Source organism: Cottoperca gobio, chromosome 8, assembly GCF_900634415.1.
Source record: "Cottoperca gobio chromosome 8, fCotGob3.1, whole genome shotgun sequence".
NCBI classification, from domain to species: domain Eukaryota; kingdom Metazoa; phylum Chordata; class Actinopteri; order Perciformes; family Bovichtidae; genus Cottoperca; species Cottoperca gobio.
This window is the reverse complement of record NC_041362.1, coordinates 17,905,602-17,915,343: the sequence shown is the minus strand read 5'-3', so window position 1 is coordinate 17,915,343 and position 9,742 is coordinate 17,905,602. Positions and strand designations below refer to the sequence as shown.

At 41.6% G+C, this 9,742-nt stretch overlaps 1 protein-coding gene across 1 annotated transcript; it reads left to right on the top strand.

Moving 5' to 3' along the window:
- The first annotated feature begins 1,710 nt into the window (after positions 1 to 1,710).
- Positions 1,711 to 9,656, top strand: LOC115011656 (volume-regulated anion channel subunit LRRC8D). Its single transcript, XM_029436842.1, has 6 exons — positions 1,711 to 1,734; positions 2,695 to 2,991; positions 3,930 to 4,520; positions 4,732 to 4,982; positions 6,311 to 6,688; positions 7,591 to 9,656. The coding sequence occupies exons 2-6, from the start codon at positions 2,710 to 2,712 to the stop codon at positions 8,693 to 8,695; spliced, it is 2,607 nt and encodes an 868-aa protein (XP_029292702.1). The 5' UTR covers positions 1,711 to 1,734; positions 2,695 to 2,709; the 3' UTR covers positions 8,696 to 9,656.
- Positions 9,657 to 9,742: the final 86 nt, after the last annotated feature.

Here is a 9,742-nt window from a genome sequence, read left to right as displayed (position 1 = left end):
TTTTATTTTTTAGAAAAGTAATCAAATGTGATAAGTTACATTACTTTGCTGAAGTAATTAAAATTGTTACATTACATATTACATGTTAACACTAATCTACTAACTACTAATCTGTAACCTATTATATTTCAAAAGTAATCTTCCGCACTGATTATAAAGGCTACAACAGCAGATGATGGTGATGACACATTATTTAAGAAATAGTTTCTGTCCCTTCAAGTTCTTCACACTTCATCTTCTCTGTGGCAACAGTACATGCGAATCATACTCGCACATACTACACCGTTTGCCACCACTGCTGCAGCTACCACACCACTTTTCATTCTTTGCATGCACACGCACACGCACACACACACACACACACACACACACACACACACACACACACACACACACACACACACACACACACACACACACACACTTTCTCACTAGCACATACATACAAACTAAGAAAATAAACACACCAGCTGTGAAGAGTATATCATGTTGTGGTTCATTGTCAGTTTGAGTCTTTGCTCCAGATTCTTCTTGCCCCAAATAAAAAGGAAACAGCACACTGAGTTACATATGACCCTCCAGTACGTTCACACACACACACACACACACACACACACACACACACACACACACACACACACTCACACTCACACTCATATCTCATATCCATCCATAAAGAGGTAAGAGTGGCGTGACACCAAGAGCTTCAATATCAACTGGATTAAAACTGTGGAGTCAAATGCTGCTGTTACGTGTTGGTCACAGTAACTGCAGCAGCCCCTGCTGGATGATGCTGATACAATGTTGTAAACATCCTGCATGAAAAGAGGCTAGAGCAGTGGTAATCCCAATTTAACAGAAAACACTTCAATTATCAATATATATATATATACATATATATATATATATATATATATATATATATATATATAAAATCATTTTAATGTAATTAATAACTTTTTTATCTTTTAATGTCAGTTTAAAGTGCCCTCGTAAATTATGGAAGTTTATCCTAAACAAATTGTAAAACACTTTCCGCAAGCTTATCTAGGAAAGTACATTTACTACAATTTTAAATTATTATACTTTACTTAATTTACTTACTTTTTATATTACTTTATACTTCTACTGCACAAACTTTCCGATGAAAATACTGTAGTTTTAACTCCTCTTCGTTTATCTGACCACTGATACTATTTACTTTAATCCATATTATGATTTTACAAAGAAAACCTTTCATGAGTTTTTAGAATATGAAACGTTAGAGATTAAACTACCAAAAAGTCTAAACAAGTTAAAAGGATCTTTACCTCAACCTACTACAATACTAAAACTCTGAAAGAGGCCATTCTGCATAGAGAGTATTTTTACTTGTGAAATATATATACGTGTATATATTAAATCTGATTATTAGTATTTTCTAATGATGGTGATTTCTGTCTAATAACCCTCTGATGTTTTCCTCAGATTCAGTTCTGAAGGAGTTAGGGTGTAAAGCCCCCCCACCTCCCCCTCCCCCTCCCCCCCAGAACTTGCTGAATTAGATTTTTCAGCCCCACATCCTCCGCTGCCATGGCAACCGTTGAAAAGCTGTGTGTCGGCCAGCTGAGGAGGAGTTTGTTGTAAGTTTAGAAAGTTTTTCACGGGAGAACCAGACAGCGCCGGAATTAAAGTTTCTGTAAGGCGGCTGTGAGCGGATCAGAGCAGAGAGAGAAATAACAAGTGTTTAACCAGGTAGGTGAAAGCTAATCCAGCGCTGTGCAAAATAACATGAATTGTTCAGTAGTGATTTGTATTTTTGAAGCGGACTTTAGAGATGTTGCCTACAATGGAAATTGTGCAACAAGTTGTAGCTTATTATTTTATTGAGTTTACTCCTAATTTGCAACCACTGATCAAATGATTTCATAAAGGTTCAATTGTTATAGTTCATGCCACTAAAGCTTTAGAAATTTTGTTTTGTTTTTGTTTTTTAATTGCCTCCTTTATTGAATTGGGGAATGGACGTTTTTTCCTGAAAACTTGGTTTCAAATCTTAAATATTTCTATGTAACATTACATATTCATAACTAATTATGCAAAAGAAAAAGTACAAACATCCTTACTATTAATTATTAAGAGTTTACTGTTTTTTCAGGGATGTGTGTTTCTGGTTTGGTAACATTTGACTGCCATAATCAAACAGTCCCACTTATTTTGATTCAAATAATGCTGAATCCTTATTGATGCAATGAAAAACATGAGCAAGGACAGAAAACAAATACAGAAATGTCTCATGTGAAATCAACAAACTCTGACCGTGACTCTGATTTAGTAAATGTGTTTTCAGGGGAAGGATCCTCTTATTCTGTGACCTCATCAGGTCGTCATCAAAATAATGTTCCCATACATAAAAACTGAATTCAAATATGTCACACCAGTGTCACGTCACACCAGTGTCACGTCACACCAGTGTCACGTCACACCAGTGTCACGTCACACCAGTGTCACGTCACACCAGTGTCATGTCACACAAGTGTCACACAAGTGTCACACAAGTGTCACACAAGTGTCACACAAGTGTCACAGAATCTGATGAGTCCCAGATTTTAGAGACAGTGAAAGCCAGATATTTACTTAACTGCATCCGTTTATGTGCCATACACCATTATTCACCATTTCACAATTATTTTTTCATTGTTGTCATTCTTGTAGGACCCAGAGGTCGCCATGTTTTCCCTGTCAGAGCTGGCCCCTCTGAACCAGCATCAGAGTAGGTGTAAGCTGTTGAAGCCCTGGTGGGAGGTCTTCATGGACTACCTGGTGGTCCTAATGCTGATGACATCTGTCCTGGCTTGTACTGAGCAGCTGTCCAGGGACCGAGTGGTGTGCATTCCCTTGGATCCACTTGTCACTGAAGATACCAGTAATCACAAATCACAAAGTCTTCACTCTACAGCCCGGGGTCGACGCACACATCTGGTCTACCAGCAGTATGTTTACATTAGCCAGGTACTGTAATACTAACCGGAGTTCCCATTGTCATTGAAAAGTGATGCAACAGAACAGGTAAAACTGATTAAAGATGTTGACGGTTAAGTCCCTTATTTATAATCAATATTTTTATATCAACAATGGATCACATGACTACTTGTATGTGAAAAGAGGTTCCCATTAGCTCTACTGAGCTTTCTAGCGACTTTCAGTTTATTGTTTTGGTTTTATGGTTTGCAGGTTTACTGTTTTTGATTCAGTCTCATGGTTCTCATAGTGTCGTTTTGGGCTGCAGAAGGCAGCAGTTTACAGCTCTTAGGCCCACTGAATGCTACCAGCCCTGCACTGAGCAGCAGACAGATAAAGTTAGCAGGAAGCTGGTGGAGTATTTAGCTGCTAAATTGCTGGATATTTCCCTCAGGAGTTGGTAGAGACCAAAAACAGAGACAAAGGAGAGTAAATATTGGACTTCAATTCATCAGGTCGTCAGAAGCACAACGCCAAATAAATGATGATGTCAGCGCGTACTCAATCCCAACTTGTCAAATATGGCAGCTTGGTCAGTGGCCCTACACGTCAAACTATGATGCTCCACGTGCCCCTCTAGCGTCAATTTTGCATGTACAGCGTCATGTGGCAGGTGGTATTATAAAGAGCGATAAAGTGACTTCAGTTAACTTCGTAAGGTAAAATGATCAACATGATGGTAAATGATGCTAAAGGGTTAAAAAGTAATGCCAAACGCCTGTATGTAAGGAGCTGGGAGTGAGAACATGTTGATGATGCTGCTCCGTATCGGCTGAATGTGTAAATAAGCAACTGTTTGCTAACAAGTTTGCTTCAAGGGTGATAATATATAACAATGTTGTGTTCGCAGCTTGTTTCTGCCTCCCCCAAGTGGACGAAATGGAGACAAAAAAATGATTGCAGGTTTAATTGTCTATCTGTCTGTCTAGGTGTGTTACCATGAGGCTTTGCCTTTGTGCTCCCGCTTCTTCCCGTACATGGCCATGCTGCAGTCTCTAGTGCTGGTCGCCAGTGGCTCCTTCTGGCTTCACTTCCCCCACACCTCCGCCCGTATAGAGCACTTCCTGGCCATCTTGGCAAAGTGCTGCGAGTCACCCTGGACATCTCAGGCCCTGTCTCATGCCGCTCGACAGGAGAGCATCCAAGAGAAGGAGGTGGTGGAGGAGAGGCGATCACCCCAAATTCCTCTCTCTTCAACCTCATCTTCAGTCCCTTTAACTCGCACAAGACAAACCAGCATAGACTCGGGCACAGACAGCCCGCTGTTGAAGAGGTCAGATAGTGCGTCCTTTGCCGCCACTCCCTCCCTGTGCCCTTCCACACTCTCCTGTCACGCCAACATCTCGTCTATATCCCTCGGGTCCCAGGTGCACTTTCCTTCTTCCAAGCCCTCACTCATGATTGACAGTCCCAGGCAAGTAATCAGTCTGGACAAAAGTGATGGGGAACAGACCAGGGCACTGTTCGAAAGGGTCAGGAAATTTCGGTCCCACTGCGAAAGCTCGGATGTCATCTATAAGGTGAGAGATCCTCTCGTCTACAGGATGCATATCTATCATCTTTGTCTTTGGTCTGTTAGCCTAACTGGTAAAACATTTCCTTTTAAGTTTTTATTGTCCAAAAAATGTAATGTTTTTTAATGTGAAAAGTGTTTTCTACACAATTTCATGTTTGATCAGGCTTGATCAAATGTTTTCAATTGATTCATTATACCGCCTTTCATTTATTCAGGTCTACTTGGCTCAGACAGTATTCAAACTGTTGATGGTGACGCTGATCTTGAGTTACACCATCCCTCTTCTCAGCTCCCTCTCCTTCACACACACCTGTCACCCTGAGGAGCAGGCCTTGGTGGGCTACACTACCTTTGAGTGTATCCATGTGCTCTCCTCCCTTCTACGCAAACTGCTGGTGGCTTACCTGACCCTACTAGGGCTGTACGGCCTGCTGAACTTGTACACTCTCAGTTGGATTTTACACAGGTTAGTGCAGAACTTATTTGATTAAAACTTTAAAACGGCACTCATTATATTCATAAATTAACAAACGATAAAAATAATTACTACATGTAATGTGGAAGGGGTTGCTGTGTAAAACCTTTACAATTTCCGTCAGCTCTACAGAGTTTCTTTCAACTAATTGTTTTGGTTTTATCACAACTTTACTGTTTTGATTTACTTTCACCGCTCTTAACGACTTATTTCGAGCAGCAAGCAGCTGTTTTCACAAAATAAAGATTCAATATAGCCGCGATACCTTCCCAGCACAAAATGTCAGACAGACGACGTTAGCGATTAGCTGGCGGCACCTTGCTGCTAAAGAGCCAAATATTTACCTCTGTCAAAAGGGAGGTTACGTTTTCGGCTTGGTTGGTCTATTTGTCTGTCAGCCCTACTGGCTACTGGCCCAATTTCATGAAACTTGGTGGAAGTGTGTAGCATTGGCCAAGCAAAAACCTATAACATGTTGCAGTGGATCCAAATCACGGGGCGGATACACGCATTATGTTTCTCTGTAGGTAACATTGATAGATAGGGCATTTGTGTTGCATTCATATGGTGTCGGAATAATCCCAACTGGGAAAATTCAAATGAACTCCCCCTCAAGTCGGAACAACGCTCTGAGCAATAAACTACAACACGTCTTCTCAATAGCACCCATTTTATTTCCACGCCTTCACTTAACCTACCGAAGTCGGAAGAATGAACGAGATGGGACCATCCAAGGAGCACGAGAATGCACTATTGGCCTTGGCAGAGGTCTGCGCTCTCCTGATTGAATTGGAGGAGACCAAAAGAGAGCTTAAAGGACAACAAGTATTGAACTTACATTTGTCAGGTGACACGACGAAAAAAATACTAATGTTGCTCCATGTCTTCTGGATGCATAAATAACCATAATTGCTGCAAGTTTCAACTCCCTAAACATTGATTTTCGTACTTGATGATGAGCTTTTGAAACTTATCGGCAGCAATTTGTTAGTAACCGGTCTAAAACATGTAAAACTACAGAAAGAGAGGGGGAGACTGTGCATGTACAGTCTAATAGGCTTATGGATATATTATTTTTCACATTGTTTGAATAAGATGTACAGGTAAAATGGTTTATTAATCATTAGTTGAGACTTTAAGTAGACTACACAGGCTTTGCTTGTTCAAAGAGCCTTTAAACATAATAATGGCCATGAGGTTGAGCAAACACGAGGCCTGATAATAGGATTAGGGTGTAATGCTGTGTTTTGGTCAAGAGTATATTCTGTGTGATATATTTCTCATCCTGTTTTTTGTCTTTTGGTCTGTGGCCGTCTTAGCTCCCTACGGCAGTATTCCTTCCACTCGCTGAAGGAGTTGTGCTCCCTGAGAGATGTCCCTGACCTGAGGAATGACCTGGCCTTTCTTTTACACATGTTAGACCAGTATGATCCTTTGCTGGCCCAGCGCCTGTCCGTGTTTTTGTCGCCTGTCAGTGAGAACAGGCTGCTGGAGGAAAGCTTGGAGAGGCGCTGGGGGGAAGAGAAGCTGCGCGCCATGACTAGTGTGGACGCAGAGGGCTGCTCCAGACTGCAGCTGGTGGCCCTTCCTCGCCTGCCTCCAGCCCTCTTCACCCTCAGCCAGCTTCAGGTCCTCAAACTGGAGCTCATCACAGAGGCCAGGTTTACTGCGCAGGTGTCCAACATGACCTCACTCAGGTGAGTCTGACAGGGGTTCAGTCATTCACTGAAGAATTTCTCATATCTGAAATCTTTCCTGTCACTTATAAAGAATATAAAACGGTAATTAATTGCTATTCGTAGTGTAATCCTTCAGCTGATGAAATGCCACTCTGAGTGCCAAGAGTTACAGTTGTTGGAACTTAACAGAATAAATATTAAAAGTCACAATAAACATATAGTATAATATAGTATATTAGTTTTTCCAGTATTCAGCGGGAAACAACATGGTTTCTCCCATATAAATGTGTTATCCCCAACAAATTGAAATAATTACATTGCAAAGTTGTGCATAGTATTTATCCCACCACCACATTTGTCTCAATACAAAACTAAGATTTTTACACTCAAACTAATCATTCAATTAAGTTGGAAGCAGAGGATTTAATATTATACAATAAAAACAAAAACCGGAAAGTTCAGCAGACCGTCAATTTATTAATTTTACTTGGGAAATTTTACATCCATAAAGCCAAGTTCTTGAGGTCTCGCCCATCCTTTGAACTTTTCAGCATTGAATTCAGGAAGTGCATTGAGTCAATACAAATACAAATTATAGCCTAAACAATAAGTATTGTGTCCATATAGTTAATATGCTACAGAATTATTTTTTAAAGAAATGTGCTTTTATTGAATACTTTGTCTTTTCTTCTCGCTCTCTCTCTTGGTTTACTATATTACAGTTATCCTATGTCTTGCTACTATGTTGAATGTATCATTGAGAGTGGCATCATGCCTTTTATGTTATCCTTATTTCATTATGATGCCTAAATGTTTCTGTTGTAAGTGTTAATGTCTACAATAAAGAGATTTAAAAAGCAGTCATGCTATGCACATCAAATCCAATCTTTTATCTGACACCTATATATTTTGTTGAACAGGGAGCTCCACCTCTATCACTGCACAGCAGCGGTGGATCGCGGTGCACTTGGAGTCCTCCAGGAGCGCCTGGAGGTCCTCCACCTCTCCTTTACTCAAGCGTCAGAGATCCCCAGCTGGGTCCTCTCCCTCCGCAGCCTGCATGAGCTACACCTCTCCGGCCGCCTGAGTAGTGACGGTGGGGTGGGACGCAGCTGGGCATTGGGGAGCCTCCGGCAATTTCGTCACCTCCGTGTGCTGGTGATCAGAGGCATGTTACAGCGGATCCCTGGGGAGCTGTGTGAGGTGGCAGGCAGCTTGGTAAGGCTGGAGGTCTACAACGAGGGCACCAGGCTTCTTGTGCTGACAGGTTTGAAGCGGATGGTCGACCTGACGGAGCTGCTGCTGCATGACTGCCGGTTGGAGCGTTTGCCCTCTGCCCTGCTGGCTCTCACCAACCTGCGGACTCTCGACCTGCAGCATAATAACCTGAGAACTCTGGAGGAACTGCTCAGCCTGGCTCATCTGCGACGCCTTTCCTGCCTCAGACTTGCCTTTAACCGTGTTCTGGCTCTGCCGGCTAGTGTTGGCGTGCTGCGAGGCCTGGAGCTCCTTGATCTATCCAACAACCAGCTTCAGAGTCTTCCCCCAACACTCTTCACTCTTCACCGCCTTCGAAGACTCCTGCTGGCTGGTAACCTGCTTGAGGTGCTGCCTGCAGAGGTTAAGGCACTGCAGCTGCTCACAGAGCTGGACCTCAATGGGAACAGACTAGAGAGCCTTCCCCCTCAGCTCTTCCATAGCTGTTTGGAGCTGCACATCCTTAACGTGGCACACAACTCTCTTAGCTCATTACCCAGCGGGATTGCAGCTTTAAGTCAGTTGGTCAGGTTGGACTTGCGCAGTAACAATCTGGAGGTACTGCCTGCTGAATTGGGCTGCTGCTCAGGGCTGCATGGCGGTGGTCTCCAGGTGGAGGACTGGCTGTTTCTTTCTTTGCCTCCCCAGGTCAGGGACTTCCTGAGCCGTACATACTCAGAGGGTAATTCCCGGCCAGAGTCCGACAGTTTCCCATACTTCTCGCCTACTCAGTGGAGTTTCTCTTCTGCTCTGGAATCACAGATATAAGTATCCTAACACTGATAGTGTTCTGTTAGTAAGGGCTTTCTGTATACTGATTCTGCACATTGATTTGCATACCACTCTAACCAAACAAAGTAAGTTTCAACCAATGGCTTGCAGGAAGATATGTTTACAAAATGTGCTATGTAAACTATGTAGTTACAATGAGAATTGTAGTAAATGGCCTGAAATGTGCAAAATACACCACAGCTGTTAATCTCAACAGGGCTAAAATCGTTGTAAGAGAAATTGTTGAACCTATTGTAGACATCTTGTTATTCCTACGTCTTCATGTGTTGTTAATGGTTATGGAGAAATAACTGTTTCTATTTCTTACAGGGCTCTCTCTGAATACATAACATGGAGCATAGGTTCATGTTGTTTGATAACAAAGTGCATATTATTAATACAGAAACTATTAAAATGGTTAATAACGTGAGTATGATTACCCTAATTGATACCTCTAAATAATAATAATAATAATAATAATCAGTATAAATATCTGTTTTATTCCCACATAAGAGTGCGCAGTTGTAGTCTGACTGTGACCACTAAAGAACAATAAACATGATTATTTCTTGATCATTTCTGTTGATCTGCTGGTTTCTGATTGCTCCTGTTTGGTCACTTTATTATTTTATCAAAAGTACTCACAGATAGTGTTTATATGCTATTATGTCCGACCTGATGCTGGTATGATACTGGTATGGTACTTATCTTTATTAATACAATTATTACCAATACTGCCGTTTCTGCTGATGTTCTTTTTTCAAGGCTAAATCACGCATCATGGAGATCAGTCTTTGTAGGTCTACGGGTTCCAGATTTTGTAAAATAATAAAAGGTTTGCCCAGACCTGATGAGAAAGCCTCAAATGGGAATGCTCTCAATTGTCCCCTTTTTTAAAGCATGATATTAATGCATTTATTTTATTGTTCACATGTATTTATTCAATTGTTATTAAACTTCAGTGTCTCTCCTGGGCTTCCATACCTTTAGCACTGTCGTATCCCGCTTTTTTATACTGCGGCACACTTTTTGTCCAATGGCTGG

What these genes read in the sequence shown, in the direction of transcription:
- LOC115011656 (XM_029436842.1), top strand. Translation starts at nt 2,710, where the DNA reads ATGTTTTCCCTGTCAGAGCTGGCCCCTCTGAACCAGCATCAGAGTAGG. An exon ending in AGTATGTTTACATTAGCCAG is followed by an intron (nt 2,992 to 3,929) that starts GTACTGTAATAC and finishes CTGTCTGTCTAG; the next exon opens with GTGTGTTACCATGAGGCTTT. An exon ending in CTCAGTTGGATTTTACACAG is followed by an intron (nt 4,983 to 6,310) that starts GTTAGTGCAGAA and finishes TGGCCGTCTTAG; the next exon opens with CTCCCTACGGCAGTATTCCT.